This window comes from Protomyctophum bolini (assembly GCF_963924005.1).
Source record: "Protomyctophum bolini genome assembly, chromosome: 7".
Taxonomy (NCBI): domain Eukaryota; kingdom Metazoa; phylum Chordata; class Actinopteri; order Myctophiformes; family Myctophidae; genus Protomyctophum; species Protomyctophum bolini.
In genome coordinates this window covers 26713127-26731488 of record NC_137868.1, presented here as the reverse complement: position 1 = coordinate 26731488, position 18362 = coordinate 26713127, and the positions used below count along the sequence as shown (strand labels likewise).

Below are 18362 nucleotides of genomic sequence, written 5' to 3'. Positions count from 1 at the left end.
GACAAGGGTCCATTTGGTTACATTACATTATTGGAGTCACACATGGATAAATAAACACTGAGGATGTTAGTGGGCAGTGTACAGAGAAACACAAGTTGTCAGTATGACAAATGTCACTGTCACTGACATATTCCTGCACATCCATTGCAATTTTAATGTTTCAATGATTCTGATGAGTGTGTGTGTGTGTGTGTGTGTGTGTGTGTGTGTGTGTGCGCGTGCGTGCGTGCGTGTGTGCGTGCATGTGTGTTAACAGACCACTGGTATTAAAATGTGATAATTTATCTGGACCTATGGATTTGTGGAGTCTAGAGTTTTGTCAAACCTGCCCAATGACCAACTTTCTATGAACCTGTTATAACACACACTCACACAGTATAGCATTTGTTGTGTGTGGTTCTTAAAGTTATAGTTTATAGTTAGGTCCTGGTCGTGGTGGTCCTAGGCAAAATGAGTACCGGTAGTTTAATTTCACTATAGTCTATTATTATAGTAATGACTAGAAGTCATTACAATACAAATGGCTGTTCTAACAATGATTCAAAATAACAACTAAATCTACTTTTCATGTACAATACAATTATGGCATTTAGACAGTACAATTTCAACCTAAACGTGTCAAATATATCATCACCATGAAATCCATGGCCTATTGGAAATCAAACTGTGAAGTTGAAATGCCCTAGATTATTACCCCTCATAACGAAATAACATTAAAATTCCTACATTCTTAATAATATTGACAATAGTCTTTGATGTAAGCCAAATTAATTTGATGAACTCACCTTTTGGCTGAATTTAGGATGTCTCCTTGTCTTCTTTACATATTTATTCCATAATGTTTACTCCTATTCATTCGACTTGGACTACCAGTTGCCTTGTCCTGGCTTACAGGGAAGCAGTCATAGTCTAAGCTAGGTGTGTCACTGTTTATGCATGCCTACATGTGTCTACATGTGTTTGTCATTGGAGTTGCTGTTATTATTGTAGACATGGTGTGGTTGCAGTGACTATTACATGCTTACTTTGTACATCCTGTACATGTGTGAACATGCACACAGAAAGACATACAGTATGTGGGACATCCACGTGACCGGTGTCCGTGTGTTGGTTCCCACAGCACTAACTAACTAGCTCTTGGTGTCTTTGGCAGTGTCCTACTAGTCTCATTCTCCTGGCTGCTAGTATTTTCTGGCTCACCATTGGCATTCCATCATACAGATTCATGTTGGTATACTCTTGCTGATGATAAGTACTGCACACAACATTCTGGTGTAGCACCCATCTAGAGACTTCTGGGTTGGCTTCAGGGTCCAGCATTCCTGCCGTATAGGAGAACAGACTCTACCGTTGCATAGATGAAGCTGAGTTTGATTTGAATGGGGAGATTGGAGTTCCATATGCTGGCCAATGGCCATGCCGTTCAGGGCCCTCCATGCAAATGCCTTCCTTTAGGATCTTGCTCAGTTGAGTTGACCCATGAGCCCAGGTACTTGAAGTGCTTGACTTCATTCAGAGCAGTGCCTTCTGTTGTTGTCAGAGGTGCATGTTCCGAAGGGATGCTATAGTTGATAACTTCAGTCTTCTTTGCATTCAGCCGAAGGCCAACCTTGGCACACTCTGTCTCAACTTTGGTAATTGAACAGGCTGGCTCCTCACTGGCAGGTGAGTCAGTAGGATACAACAGCAGTGACAACTCACAAATGTACTCACCTGTTTGATCTGGAATATATACGTGTATATATACATGTATATGTGACATAATGTGACAACTGGAGGTTCAAATCCGAATTAAATCTCACAACATGCTTCTCACATACATATTTTGTGTAACTTCTCATGGCCGAGAAGAAAATAAATTATTAAGCAGAATGCTTTGTTGCAGGTGGTGTACCCAAAACATTTACTGTACACATATATTTTGCTGTATGAGCTGAGATCCTGAGGTATAGGGCCCGGCCTCTTGGTTGTTCCTAAAAAGTGTCTCATTAACTGCAGGCCTCTCATTTGTTTGGCACATGTGGGTCTGTGTCTTTGCTGTGGGTTCCTTCCTTAGACACAGAGGGACATAGTCAGGTAGGTAGATGGTATAAACAACAGGTTTATTGTAGAGACGGTAAGATGTTGCAAGGCAGAGCAGTGGGAAATGTGCTGTCATGACAGAGGCTCTCCCGAGTGTGTGGATGGATGGCTGTATGGAATCACAACAGGTGTGTCGTCACACCCAGCCCAGTGTCTAATTCGTTTGGCTCAGGTCATCTACATCACATACTGTAGTTATACAAAATAAACAAGCTCACAAAACGTTAATATTGTTTCAATTGTTAATATTATCATATAATAAAACATACTAAAACAGACCACTGAAGCTCACAGCTCATTGTTCAGCTTATCGCAGGGGAGATTTATGAGATTTCAATGCATTACAACAATACATGATTTACGGTATATTGAGTTTAATAATCCTGCACAGTGAACAGCATGAATTACAATTCGTATCATGCACCATGCAGCAGACAAAGACAAAGTATTTATTTGCAATACAACAGCATGCTTGGATTTCTGCACGTGTGCACTCTCTTTCTGTCTCTCTCTCTCTCTCCCCCTCTCTGTCTGTGTCATTCATGCACACACACATGCACACAAGGAGATCTCAGGTAGATGGAGACAATAGCATGTTTGTTCTGTGGAGTGCACAGTGCAGAAGGGTGGAGGAGGGTTGGGTGAATCAGAGAAAGGAAAGGATATGAGGTGGAACAGAGAGGCAGTGCTGTGCTGGTGGGGGCGAGGTGACTGTTCACATACACTACTCACTACTCTCTCTTATTCCTTCCTCTGTCTTTTCTTTTTTTCTCTCCACTTTAATTTTTTACCCTGTTGTCTGTCACTACACTCACTCTCTCTCTCTCTCTCTCTCTCTCTCTCTCTCTCTGCTGATCCCTCAACCCCTGTCCGTAATCACAATCCATGAGTTCCTGGAAGACGTGCAATGATGACAAAGAAAGACATTGTCTGACGTGGTACTCTAATACGTATTTAGAACCACTGGTCTGCATATGCCAGCCTACGTCCATTAACCCCTGGTTCTGTAGAACCACTGGTCTGCAGTATATGCCAGCCTACAGTCCGTTAACCCCTGGTTCTGTAGAACCACTGGTCTGCAGTATATACCAGCCTACGGTGCGTTAACCCCTGGTTCTGTAGAACCACTGGTCTGCAGTATAATGCCAGCCTATGGTCCGTTAACCCCTGGTTCTGTAGAACCACTGGTCTGCAGTATATGCCAGCCTACGGTGCGTTAACCTCTGGTTCTGTAGAACCACTGGTCTGCTGTATATGCCAGCCTATGGTCCGTTAACCCCTGGTTCTGTAGAACCACTGGTCTGCAGTATATGCCAGCCTACGTCCATTAACCCCTGGTTCTGTAGAACCACTGGTCTGCAGTATATGCCAGCCTACGGCGCGTTAACCCCTGGTTCTGTAGAACCACTGGTCTGCAGTATATGCCAGCCTACGGTGCGTTAACCTCTGGTTCTGTAGAACCACTGGTCTGCTGTATATGCCAGCCTATGGTCCGTTAACCCCTGGTTCTGTAGAACCACTGGTCTGCAGTATATGCCAGCCTACGGTGCGTTAACCTCTGGTTCTGTAGAACCACTGGTCTGCAGTATATGCCAGCCTACGTCCATTAACCCCTGGTTCTGTAGAACCACTGGTCTGCAGTATATGCCAGCCTACGGTGCGTTAACCTCTGGTTCTGTAGAACCACTGGTCTGCAGTATATGCCAGCCTACGTCCATTAACCCCTGGTTCTGTAGAACCACTGGTCTGCAGTATATGCCAGCCTACAGTCCGTTAACCCCTGGTTCTGTAGAACCACTGGTCTGCAGTATATGCCAGCCTATGGTCCGTTAACCCCTGGTTCTGTAGAACCACTGGTCTGCAGTATATGCCAGCCTACGGTGCGTTAACCTCTGGTTCTGTAGAACCACTGGTCTGCTGTATATGCCAGCCTATGGTCCGTTAACCCCTGGTTCTGTAGAACCACTGGTCTGCAGTATATGCCAGCCTACGGTCCGTTAACTCCTGGTTCTGTAGAATTCTATGCCCATGACTTGATTTACACAAGCCAGCACAATATCTTGTAATCGGTAGACGGTGAATGGGGGAGGGAGACAAAGTGAATGGTACTGTAGTAGCGGGCATTAGATGAAAGAAAAAACGGAACAGTATAGCCTACTGTAACAGAGGAGATAGATGAAAGACAAAGTGAAAGTTACAGTAATGAAGGAGATAGGTGAAAGAAAGGTACTGTTGTTCCAGTGGAGCTGGTTGTAACGTCAGTTGAGCAAGGAGCAGGTAGGAATCGGTAGGAATCCAGCCATTACGTACTACCGGTATACAGTAATAGAATGTTTTTGATAGTGAACATTTCGTTCTTATCTACTCATGTTGTTTTTTGATACACAAAATTGTTGAACGCATTCCCTCTATTCTTCTTGTTATCCCATGGTTTGCTGGCTTAACAAAACAAAACAAAACGTAGTTGTGTACCTAAATAAAGTTTCCTGGGAGCAGATACACGGTGTGCGGATGGGAGGCACACTATTTTCCGACAGCATTCTAGCCGACGGGGCAACGGTCCGCTCCGCAGCGGGGGGACCGTCGCTGCGATGCGAAAAAGCGATGGTCCGACATGCGCTGCTCCCGTGCTATATTTTTGTTCAGCACCTGTAGAATTTCTGGAGATGTGCGTGCTTCCATTTGGATCACAAATAGTGACAACATAGTTAAGCTTTGAATGGGACTCACAACAGGCCACAATTAGATGTGATGTTAGATTTTTCAGGCTTTTCGCTCTACCTTTAAATGGCATTTCTGAGAAGTACTGAATGAAATGGTTAATAAGTGAGAAATATTTTTTCCAATATACGGTTACCATTCATGAACCACCAGCTGAACAAGTAACTTACTTAGTGGAAAACTACTGGCTGGCTTGCCATGGAATTTGTTGGGATCATTCATGCTCTCCTGATGATGACCTCTACTGATTGTGGTGACCCTGTGGCCCTTTCCTCTAGCACCACCTGTAGCCCATAATGTGTATGTACTTGCACACGAGATATCTCAAAATCTAGCAGCGTTTCTCTTAACCTTTTGATGTTATGTGATCAAGGATACAGTCCATGCTTGTTATTCAAAAGTAAAGTGATTTAAGTTTACATCCAACTGAAGTGGTCATTAGCAGACAATGGCCAGGGTTCCAATTAATTATAATCAGAACTTTGTGAGGTGTCTCCCTCCCTCCCCCCTGTCTGTCTGTCTGTCTGTCTTTCTCCACTCACTCATATACTTCCTGCCTTGCTCAGGGCCATCAAATGGTCAATAAAAAACACATTATCTTCCCAGCCCCATCCCCTCTCACAGAGGAATTTTCCAAGTTTAACTATAATAGTATTACAAGCTTGATTTATATAAAGTCGTTTAGGATATGTTTGAAGGTGATTTGTGTGTTATATTTGTCTACTATGTTGATATTGGTAAATTATATCATACGTTTTAGTGGACCTGAAGGAGGATATCTGTCTGGATTTGAATGTGCACTCTTATGCTGCTCAGCAACTATCATATTCACTGTCTGACAACAAAGGGTGTGTGTGGGGAATATAGACTTGCTTCTCTCTATAGAGATTGAGAAATTAGTGATGTGGCAAACCATACACCTGTATGAACTTTGCAAGTATAGCCAGTCCCTGTTTCCTGTTGATCTAACTAAGATGATTGCATCCTGTTCTATAGGTGTTGAGAAGTAAAATGCATGTTGTTTTTGAGCGGTGCCTCCGCTCCATTACGCAGCCATGTGTGTCCCTCCTGTTATGGCTGGCTCTGGGGCCATAACGAAGAAGGGGAAACCACACCGGAGGACAATCCAAAAATAAGTATTTTATTTCATACTTGTGAAAAAATAATTTAATCAAAGTTTCCAACTGGCAGGGAAACATGCTGCCCAAAATGTAGAACCAAACAAAAGAACAAGGGTGCTCTCCTGCGGCCGCCCCTGCAGCCTGTGGAGAAATGCAGAGCTGAAGTGCTTTGAGGGCAGGTCTCTTAAATAGTGTTTGGAGAGACAATGGCCAGGTGTCTCCCCTTCCACTCATCATCTCTGGCTCCGCCCTCCAATCCAGCACGGCAATGGACTTGTTAAAGGCACAGCCACACACACACACACACACACACACACACACACACACACACACACACACAGAACGCCATAGTAGACTTAAAGGCCCAGGGGGCCGTCACATCCCCCCCTCGAAAACAGGGTCCCAAAGGGAACCCTGGCCCAAGATTTGTGCTACCAAAAAAAATCTATCAGAAAATGTGTACATACTTTACTTTACAAGCAACCCCACTGAATGTGTGTCCCTCCCTATGTATGTGTCTCCCTCCCTAGCCTGGGCACCATTTAATTTAGGGTATATGATCCTATCGGGAGCGGATGATATCGTTACAACATGTTGTAGTATAATTTTGTAGTCGACAGGCAGGAACAACAGGCGGCAACTTTATTGAGGGAAAAGGAAGGTTCCTTAAATTTTCTCAATAAAAGCTACAGGCTACGAGCTGAGAACATTTGTTACGATAAAAAGCTGTTACGCTAGTGAAAAGTATGTTTGTGCCCCATTATCCAATGTGACCAACTTCGTTCTGGGATCTTGCCCTTGCCCTTGCACCTTGAGACTGGGAGGTATAGAGGAGTTACAGAAGAAGAACGTATTTGCACCTATTGTGATATAAATTATATTGAGAATGAGTTCCATTTTCTTTTCTATTGCCCATTGTATCATGAGCTACGTCAAAAGTTATTTAACAGATTAAGGTTAAGTGATGCAGAGCGACTGAGATGGATTTTCGAACAAAAGATATTTGCATTAGCAGAATATGAGAAAGCTTGGGACATACGGACAAAGAAAACTTATATGTGACGTATTTTATTTTATTTGTATGATAATGCTTATTTCTGCTTTTGTGTGTTTTTGTTTTGATCAAATACTTGTAACTTCTGTGTGGGAAGTGAACTTGTGATATTGTTTATTTTTGTTGTTGGTGTCTTATAATCCCATAAGGGATGGGTCTTAAACGACAAGACACGAAAATAAAAATGCATTCATTCACACACACACACACACACACACACACACACACACACACACACACACACACACACACACACACACACACACAAACACACACACACACACACACACACACACACACACACACACACAGAGACCAGGGAGGAGGGCTTGTACAGTACAGTAAAGTACAGTACAGTACTGTTGCACCGCTCAGTTCACACAGGTGTGTTTTTTTCATGTGTGTGACAAGGATCTTGGTTGGCAGAATGTCTTAGCCTATGTACTATCGGGAGAAACATCAGTTCTTATCATTCAAAAAAAGTAGTAGTACAGTTTCACTCAGTTTCACTCTTGAATAACTACTGGATCTCGTATTGTAACCGCGCTCGGGAATCATTTGTAGTTGATCTAACCCCCCAATCAAACCCTTGATGCTGAGTGTAGTTGATCTAACCCCCCAATCCAACCCTTGATGCTGAGTGCCAAGCAGGGAGGCATTGGGTCCCAATCCAACCCTTGATGCTGAGTGCCAAGCAGGGAGGCATTGGGTCCCAATCCAACCCTTGATGCTGAGTGCCAAGCAGGGAGGCATTGGGTCCCAATCCAACCCTTGATGCTGAGTGCCAAGCAGGGAGGCATTGGGTCCCAATCCAACCCTTGATGCTGAGTGCCAAGCAGGGAGGCATTGGGTCCCAATCCAACCCTTGATGCTGAGTGCCAAGCAGGGAGGCATTGGGTCCCATTTGTCTTTGGTATGAACCGGCCCAGGATCGAAGGTTGGGATGTCTGTCGGTTCTCTGCTCTACATGTAAAGTGTCTTGAGACAACTTGTTGTGATTTGACACTTTAATAAATTTGAATTGAATTGAGTCTGATCACCTCTAAGTGGTGGTGTGTGAGGTGTGTGTGTCTCTGAGTTGTAGTCTGAGGTACTGCATGGGTCACCTCTGAGTTGTAGTCTGAGGTACTTTAGTTTGTCTAGTAGGAACGAACAATGAACCCAATGGTCTTGACCAGAGGCAAACTGTGTTGGAATGTAGGAGCATATCATTGCCAACTGCCATTTTGTTTTTACTTCATCAGCTCATAAGCTAAAAATCACATCCAGTGTCTTGTTCTGGAAACCAAATAAACACATTGCTATTTTTGTCACATGGAACCCGGCCAGGATGGAACTCCATGTTAGTTTCCAAAAAAGTTACGTACACCCTGGCTTGTACACACATTCAATCTTCTAACCTTTAAGTTATATGTGATATGAAAATAATAATAATAATAATCAATCATGAGAGAGCGCTTTATCAGCTTCAATTTATCGTGTCATCACTGCCAATTTCACTTGTTTATCCTTTATCAGTTCTCTCTCTTGATCGAAATTGTTATCTGAAAATATATTTTCTGTTTACTACAGAGCTGGAGAGACGGTGAAACCCCTGCTACTGAACAAAGTAACAAACACTATGTAGCAATAACAAAAATATATCACATCAACCCCTTATTATTATTATTGGAGAAGCCGTGTCAGTCAGACAGAGGGAAAGAAGACTGGAATTATTTGAAACAGTAAATGTCAGGTAGTTTATCAAAGTATTGGCAGTTAATTTCGAAGTTTAGTTCATCAGTTAAATATATCCTGTGGGGCATGTTGACAAACTCAGCAATAGGACCACAACCTCATAAACACACACACACACACACACACACACACACACACACACACACACACACACACACACACACACACACACACACACACACACACACGTGTTCTATAAACACAGTTCTAGCATGGTGGAGAAGAGTTAGACTTTGGACTATTGAGTTAGTCTGTGTCATTTGTTCATTTCAGTATGTGATAGTCTGAAGTTATGTTGCACCACTTGTATCTGACTAGGTACTGGCTTCCAGTCAGAAACATAAATATTATGTTTATGTTTATTTATTTGATATGGACATAACAATTACATTGCTCATTGCAGTTGTACAAATTGTAGATGTATTGTTTACAGTGTGATAGCACATGTGCATTGGAACAGGTGTTTTCTTTTTTTGCTGATGTCATCATTGTGAAAATGGTGAGATCAGCAAAAATGAAAGGCGTGAGAGTGTTCTGTTTTTTCTAGAATCTATACTATACCAACCAACCCAAACCCACTAGCTCACTGGCTCACTATTTACACATTGGATTATATGGGATTTATAATGACGTGCACATCAATATAATATGCATGCTTAAATTTTTGCATGTGAACATGTCAGTTTATGTAAAGTAATTAATGCTTCATGTGCATTTGTGTGCGTGTGCGTGTGTGTGTGTGTGTGTGTGTGTGTGTGTGTGTGTATGTGTGTGTGTGTGTGTACAGGCACCAGGGGGATCGCTCTCACCTGTGTGTTGACCCCATGTAGGATGTTTGGGGTGTGTGTGAGTCTGATGATGTTGGGAGCTGTGGGAGCTGCTGTCTGGGCTGTCGGTGAGACCACACACACACACTAAAAGACACACGCACGCACGCACGCACACACACACACACACACACACACACACACACACACACACACACACACACACACACACACACACACACACACACACACACACACACACACACACACACACACACACACACACACACACACACACACACACACACACACACACACACACACATTGTAGAGCAATATTATTCTTAATGTGTTTTAGCAGTGCAAATAAACCTGGGTTAGATATACATTTCTAAATCAGTTTTGTTTAAAAATGGTAAGAAGATGATGATAATCAAAAATGTTTTACAAAACCAGTTTTCATTCTACAGTCACATACTGCACCAAGGACGAAGACACAGGATTATATGACGGTGAGCAACAGAGGACACTTGCTACACTGACTGTAGGAAAGTTTAGAAATGACATTGTTACACCCCCTAGTCTAGGGTTAGGGGAAGCAACATAAATGTAGAAAGACAAGTGGAATAAAACTGACTGTGCATTTATTTACAGCCCAAAATCATGGATATTTACAACAATATACAATAACCCAAATTAACCTGAACTAACAAAACACAACACAAACATAACAAACACAAATCAAAACAGAACTCAAAACTTATCCCAAATAAAGAGCTTGACAGGATGGTCACAGGTTGTGGTGATGTGGGGAGAGGACAGGGGGACCGATTCCCTGCTGCCCTGAAGCTGACAGTCCTCTGAACAGAATTGTTTGTCACTGAGCTTTATAGTTCGGGTGTGGCCACCACCCAATCCACTGCTGGTGTCATAGGGCTCATCAGAGCCGGCCAATCCATGGAGAGGACTAGTTCCCCACAGCAGCAAGCACTCTCCAGTAATCAGTCTCATGATGACACAGGTCTCCTCCTCTTCTCATCAACTCTCCACCTCAGAACAAAGGAAACAACAGATAATACCAAATACAAAATAACCTAATTATGGCTGGCCGTAACACCCCCCTTCCTAAAAGAAAACTTCTCCCCTGAAGTTTTCACCAAATGTTTTCAACAATTTCATTAATCCACTTTTCATAAAATACCATGGCAAAATATCATAGATCTAGATCTCACATTTTAGAAATACACCCCCTTCCTAGAAGAAAACTTCACATGAAGTTCACCCTAAAGGCCAAATCAGACTTTTACTTTGCACTCCCAAACTGACAATTTAAAATTCACAATTCTCACTCTCAAATCATCTCATACAGTAGTGTGTAAATATTCTCAACCTGCATCATACTCAATGATAACCGAATGAAGTGCACCCAGCCTCGCAGGGGCATTACGAATCCCAAGTGGCAATAACAGTGTAGACTTACTGCATATACACCATTGGATTAACTGAAACTGTAATCTCACAATGTAATTGAGCAAATTAACCTTTCACCTGTCTGAATTAATCAAAAATCGTCCGGATCGAAATGACAATTCAACTTGGCTTGTGGGGCCAAAATACTTTTTTAAATTGACTTGAGCATATTCACACACAACACGGTCGGATACACGACCACTGGCAGACATAAAAACAGTCGGATACACGACTACTGGCGGACACACTAAAGGCTAGTCGGATACACGACCACTGGCAGACACAACTACTAAACCAGTCGGATACACGACCACTGGCAGACACAACAAACAGTCGGATACACAACCACTGACAGGAAAAAAAACAGTCGGATACACGACTACTGACAGACACAAAGGTTCTGTCATGTGAGCCCTTCTCAGCACACATGACAGGAGCTAATCAGTAAGCCTGAACACAAAAGAAAACACCAAAACAAATTTTAACCATTTGGTTGGCAGATTTACCCAGGAGCAAATTATAATTCTGTGCAGCATTCCCCACCAATTTATACTGCAATAGCAGCAGAATACACTCCAAATCACACTAAAATCCAAATTAGAAGTAGCAGTGTTAGCTAGGGGCTTGTACACATAGTCCACTCTAGCCTTAACTCCTTCCTTGGAGCTCCACCTACTGTAGGTGGAGGGCCAGCCTTTTTGATTGATTGATTGAAATCTTTATTAACAGTTTGCAGAATTACAGTACATTTCAAGCACAAACTCAATACAAAGACTGTTAACTGTGAGTGGACGACCCAATTAAGCCTTACACTTGTTTACAACAGGGTCCACATTGCCTAAGACTCTGTTAAGTCCCCCACCCAAAACAAATGAGAACCTCCCCCACCCTCCCCACGGAAATGTTAAACCATGGGACGTAAGAGTTTCCTCTCCCTCCCCATGGTCACACCTACCGCGGTAGGAGGCGAAGGTCTCTCGCTGAAGCCACCAGAATACACTTCTCAGAATGTTGCAACACTATTCTTCTCTCTCCGCCTGCAGTGCAGAGATTGAGACATTAGCAAAACAGCAACAAAGGCACTTGAATGAAACACATGAGCTAATAGTAACAGTGGGTATCTGCACAAAATTATCACCGATACCAACAATACAAATCTGCCAACCTAAAACAAAACAGAACCAGACCCAACCCAACTGGCATGATCAAAATGACCCAAAAGACGAGCCCCCACATGTTACACCCCCTAGTCTAGGGTTAGGGGAAGCAACATAAATGTAGAAAGACAAGTGGAATAAAACTGACTGTGCATTTATTTACAGCCCAAAATCACGGATATTTACAACAATATACAATAACCCAAATTAACCTGAACTAACAAAACACAACACAAACATAACAAACACAAATCAAAACAGAACTCAAAACTTATCCCAAATAAAGAGCTTGACAGGATGGTCACAGGTTGTGGTGATGTGGGGAGAGGACAGGGGGACCGATTCCCTGCTGCCCTGAAGCTGACAGTCCTCTGAACAGAATTGTTTGTCACTGAGCTTTATAGTTCGGGTGTGGCCACCACCCAATCCACTGCTGGTGTCATAGGGCTCATCAGAGCCGGCCAATCCATGGAGAGGACTAGTTCCCCACAGCAGCAAGCACTCTCCAGTAATCAGTCTCATGATGACACAGGTCTCCTCCTCTTCTCATCAACTCTCCACCTCAGAACAAAGGAAACAACAGATAATACCAAATACAAAATAACCTAATTATGGCTGGCCGTAACAGACATACTGATTATTTTTGTTTTGATAAAAGGAATAGATGAGTGAAGTGAATCCCCTCTCTCCAGTCCAGGTCAGTTCTGCTGATGACCAGCATCTTCGAGTCTTCGACTCCGCCCAGAAGAGGTGGCGTCAGGTGTGTTCCTCTTCAACCAATGAGCTGCTGGCTAGCATTAGTTGTGAGGAAATGGGCTTTGTCAGGTAAGATACATTACAGGACACGTGCACATGTCATTTATGTAGAACACAGATTTCACTTACTGTAAATGCCCAACGTTATATCATCGCTGTAGGGCAGAAACCTTGTATCTCCATATTTCAACTTCATATATTTTGTCACACAAAAGATATCAGATGCACTAGATCACCACATGTCACGATGTGACACGTTGTGAGCTTGTAGATCGGTCTTTTCCATATTTTAATCATGAAAAAGGAACAGTTTTGGACATACTGACAGCAATGATATGTTAGTAGGACTAACGTGTGTGTGTGTGTGTGTGTGTGTGTGTGTGTGTGTGTGTGTGTGTGTGTGTGTGTGTGTGTGTGTGTGTGTGTGTGTGTGTGTGTGTGTATGTGTGTGTGTGTGTGTGTGTGTGTTTCAGTGTGGTGAACTACTCGGTTGCATCAGTCCCAGAGTCCAGTAGCGATGGCGCAGAATTCTTCTGTGTCAAAGAGGAAGAGCTCAGCCATGGCAAGAAGATCAAAGATTCACTGTTCCCATGGTAATGAACTCACACCTGACTGTGTCCGTACCAGTCTGAACTGGACATCTCTTGTACAACCTGGCCTGTATTTATCTATCATTGGCTAATAAATTGATGAAAGCTCATTTTTCATTTAGTTGCTGTTCTCCTCACTTTGTTGTCAAGTCATAGTGGCTTAAATGTTTTCCTTCCCCGCCCAATGAATGTGACATGGTTGACAAATCAAGGTGTCTGTTGTATGGCCTTGTTTTTGGTATGTGGCAGACCTATAGATCCAGAGCTAATAGAAAATTCGACCGATTGAAGACATAATACTGTAAGTCAAAATCCATTTAAATTGTAACTTAATATTGGTCTGTTAGTTTACCCAGTCTCTGCTTGTCTTGTTTCAGTAACTGTGAGAGCAGAGAAGTTCTCACACTGCTGTGCCAAGGTACAGTACAATATGGTCCTGAGCATAAACCTTCTTACTGTAGATAACTCCCTGCTTTCCCTTCCGATTAACGACATTAAGCATATCTCTATTGCCTCCACAGACTGTGGAAGACGCAGCTTGACAGAGGACCGTATAGTGGGAGGTGTGGACGCCAGACAGGGCAGCTGGCCGTGGCAGGTCAGCTTACAGTACGACGGCATACACCAATGTGGAGGATCCATCATCTCAGACCGCTGGATCGTGTCGGCAGCACACTGCTTCCCAGAGTAATAGCTTATGGATTGACAGTAATAGAACTGAGCGTATGGCCCGTTTAAAAGTCAGATTTTGTAAACCGTGTTGATACAACACTTATTTAGGAGAACCATTAAAGTACAGTAGTAAAGTACAGTCTCTCTCCCTGCAAGGCGGTACCGCTATGTGGCTCGTTGGCGTGTGCTCCTGGGCTCCATCTACAATAAACCGGTCAATGCCAATGTAGCCGAGGTGAGGACCATTGTCTACCACAGTAGCTACCTGCCCTTTGTAGATGCTAACATTGATGACAACAGCAGGGACATCGCTGTGCTGGCCCTCACCCAGCCACTTACATTCACCGGTAAGACACACGTGCAGGACTGCAGGCATACACACAAACAAACACAGTTTGCCAAAGAACACCCACAGCAACAAAGCATGTAAATTAAACAAACAACAACACAAAAAAAAAGAAAATGCCTGCTCACACAGTTGATGAAATGATTACTGTAGATTGGATGACGAAGACAGCAAGAGAGGGAAAGAATGTTGAGAGAGAGAGAGACATGGTCATTGTGGTAATTCTCCTGCTTCAGGTTTCATGTTTCGTAGACCAGAGTCAGCACAACAAAGGCTCCTTTTTATCCAACATAATAATACCAGGAAAGATCATGACAGGACTGACTCTTCCCACTATCCCTGTCACTGTTCCTCTGTCCTGGAGTCCAGACGAGGTCCTTTAGTGAAATATCAACATGGTAATAATCAGAGAGAGAGACGAGGATTCTCAAAAGATTAATCTATCATCACCATCCTTTTTCTTTTAACCCGTGGAGAAACTGAAAAGGGGGTCTGTGTCAAGGGATCAGGCTCAGAAACTGTATGGCGACAAATATATTAAGTCACAGAGGGGCTAAAGTGGGGAAATGTTGACCTGCCAGATAAGCTGCTTCTCCATGGTACTGCATTTTGTTAATTTATTAAAATAATTTATTTAGCTGCATCATAACAAAGTGCATAGTGCAAAGAAATGTAGTATACATGTAGCATGTAACGCTATGTTCTATACGTTATGCTATGAACGGCCCAGTGCGTTCACCTATGGCCCATAACCAATCCCAGAATGCACTCTGTTCCAACCTGGAAAAACGCCTCATGTGCTGGGTGAGCAACTCAAGTGGATGAGAGAGAGGTGACGTCTCTATTATACTGTATATAACTCTATGGGTAGATCACGATATCAACAGTTTCACTGTTCATATTATTATGCTAATTATTCCTAACTCCATTCCTCTGTGTGTGTGTGTGTGTGTGTGTGTGTGCGTGTGTGTGTGTGTGTGTGTGTGTGTAGAATACATCCAGCCTGTCTGCCTGCCGGCCTATGGTCAGAGACTGATAGATGGACAGATGGGGACAGTAACTGGCTGGGGAAATGTGGGATACTATGGTGAGTCCATCAGCGTCTCATGTCTCATCGTGGGGTCAGACCTGTGTTCTAAATCAGTGGTTCTCTAAAAAAAATCCTGCACTCTCCCCCCCGACCTTGTACAGTACAGTATGTACAGTAACTGGATGTAATGTTCCTCACTCCCAGGTCACCTAGCTGATGTTCTGCAGGAGGCCAACGTACCCATCATCAGTGATGCTGTCTGCAATGCCCCTGATTACTATGACAACCAAATCACCACCAGCATGTTCTGTGCAGGCTATGAGAAAGGTGGCACCGATGCATGCCAGGTCAGTGTGTGTGTGTGTGCACGTGCGTGTCCAATGTGTATTTGTACGTTTGTATGTTTGTATGTACTGTACAATGCTGTATGCATAACAATGTAAACAAGAATCAACTTTAGTTGAAAAGTAAGAGTAAGAGTTGGTGAAATTTTGTGTGTGGGGGGGAGAGATCAAGGCGTCCACAAGTCATACAAAAAAGGGCTTCTCCTAATAACTGATAACTGTGTGTGTGTGTGTGTGTGTGTGTGTGTGTGTGTGTGTGTGTGTGTGTGTGTGTGCGTGCATGCGTGCATGCGTGCGCGTGCGTGTAAGATCCATTACGCACTGGTATGTCAGACATCTTGCCCGTTCTCATCTGGAAGGTCTGCTGGGCTGACTCATAGAACAAGGTGTCAGCTGTGTGTTTGGATGTTCCTGTCTTCCTGACGTAGAGTATGCACACCTTTGGTTTATGTGTGCAGGGAGACAGCGGTGGTCCCTTTGTGGCAGACGACTGCCTTTCTAAGACCAACCGGTATCGTCTGCTGGGGGTGGTGAGCTGGGGAACAGGCTGTGCCATGGCCAAGAAGCCTGGTGTCTACACCAGAGTGTCCCGATTCCTGCCGTGGATATCTACCGCCATGAGGGTGAGGGGGTTGGGCTTCTATGGGTAGAATACACACATTCATCTATTATTACAACTCACAATTTTGTGCGCCAGTTCAGGTGGCCAAGTCAAGTCATAGACTGTGGCGTATGCTGTACACTCTTACACTACTGGCCAATCACAGCGGGGCTATCTCTCCCTGTACTTCCCCTACCTCTCTCTATCCTTGCTCTACTTCTGTCGCTCCATGTTGAAAGTCAAAGTAAAGGTACCCAGCACGGACAACACGCACTTGGATTATCTCTCTTATTCATGGAGAAAAAACAACAACACAGAACAACACGGAAAGAACACCGTCAGTGGACAAACACATACATCGCTGTCTGCCTTAGTTTAAAACGTACGGTCGGTTTCACTCAGACACATGATATTCATCAAAAAACACGGAGCACATGGCGTTGACGCGAGAGTGCCGCAGGCGTGTGAGTTTCTAGTAGGTTGACACTCAACAGAATTCTCGCTTTTGCATCGTTTCGAACACTGACAATACTGCTGAGAGTAGACTGTGATAAAGAGAGCAACGATTCCACTGTCCAACATAAACGCTTTTGCATTGGAAGTACATCCAGCTGCTGAGTGAATAGAGTCAGAAAGTTTAAGTAATGTGGTGTCTAATTATGTCTAATTATGTCTATGCCCCTAAACTGAGGCTGGGGAGAATAGTATGAGCTAGAGCTCTTCATGGTTCCCGAAGCGAAATGGAGCCCTGATATTTGGTTTGATTCCGAGCCACTCCGACTCTTTTCTTATGGACCAGGACTCTAATTGGACCTGTGTAATTTGTTCCAATTAATTCAGAGATTTTACAGACCTGATACAGACACATGCACAAAAGCATATATGGGCCTGGGCCGTGGCTCAGTGGTCCAGGCACCCTGGCTGGTAATCCGGTCTGGCAGTGTGCCGCGGGCTCGACTCCCGATCCCGACGGCCTTTGCTGCATGTCTTCTCCCCATTTCCTGTCAGCCTGCTGTCTGTCCCTCCATGAAAAATATAAAATAAAGAAAAGGTATATGAAACATATCAAATAATAATAATAAATAATTATAAAAGAAAATCACACTCATGTGAAGTGAGAGGCACTCTTATCATCATGACGTAACAAGCCGATTTGCTCGTCCACATGACGTAAATTCTCCCTTTATTGTCAATGGGAATTTAAAGTTTGTGTAAGACGAAAATATACACTACTAGCTGAATATAGGAAGAAAAATTCAGATTCAGATCAGTATTCATTTAATATGCGTGACAAAAAGGTTGTGGACTTTATGAAATAATAGCAGACCTATTGACCAATGACCACCAGTCAGAGGAATCCATGATTGCATGTCAGTGTTTTCAAAACAGCCTGGCAACTGGCTTGCCTTACAGTATGAGACGTATTCATTGCATAGCTCAACTTATTTCTTTCCTCTGATCTGAATCATAGGAACTGTGAAGAGCTTGAGTATAAGCAACATGGATTATACTACAACACTTACTGTATACTTGCATTCTTCTGTCTCATGCTACAATTACAATTTACGATTTAGGCATTTAGCAGACGCTCTTGATCCAGAGCGACTTACGATAAGCAAGAACAAAAAAGCATGGCAATACATCACATACATAAAAAGTAGTAGTTACCTTATTAGTAGTTACCTTAATTACAACAATCAGTTACAAGCATGGATTTGAATAGTGGTTTGTACCTCAATCACTTTACTTTAATAATGAATTGATAATGAATTGCATTTTTATAGCGCTTTTCCAAGTGCTCAAAGCGCTTTACAATGGTTCATTCATTCATACATTCATACATTTTGTCTTTTTATTTCTGCCCTGTAGAACCACCACAACACACCAGGTGTGATCAAGCTGGGTCGGACATGA

The 18362-nt window shown here is 43.2% G+C and overlaps 2 protein-coding genes across 7 annotated transcripts in view; one reads left to right on the top strand and one right to left on the bottom strand.

Moving 5' to 3' along the window:
- Positions 1-890, bottom strand: part of LOC308319244 (B-cell receptor CD22-like) — an 11472-nt gene extending 10582 nt beyond the window's left edge. For 5 of the 6 annotated variants that reach the window (XM_080769207.1, XM_080769203.1, XM_080769208.1 and 2 more), the window contains exon 1: positions 786-890. The gene's annotated coding sequence lies outside the window, so the exon portion shown is untranslated. The remainder of the gene's footprint in view (positions 1-785) is intronic. The other variant, XM_080769209.1, reaches the window with a different exon arrangement.
- Positions 1-18362, top strand: part of hpn (hepsin) — a gene marked incomplete at its 3' end in the record, with an annotated part of 20660 nt that extends 2298 nt beyond the window's left edge. The window contains exons 2-12 of the mRNA XM_080769202.1: positions 9503-9610; positions 9953-9994; positions 12802-12934; positions 13339-13458; positions 13833-13873; positions 13977-14142; positions 14284-14474; positions 15465-15560; positions 15708-15850; positions 16306-16470; positions 18318-18362. Of these exons, the coding sequence (XP_080625328.1) occupies positions 9503-9610; positions 9953-9994; positions 12802-12934; positions 13339-13458; positions 13833-13873; positions 13977-14142; positions 14284-14474; positions 15465-15560; positions 15708-15850; positions 16306-16470; positions 18318-18362 (1250 nt within the window). The remainder of the gene's footprint in view (positions 1-9502; positions 9611-9952; positions 9995-12801; positions 12935-13338; positions 13459-13832; positions 13874-13976; positions 14143-14283; positions 14475-15464; positions 15561-15707; positions 15851-16305; positions 16471-18317) is intronic.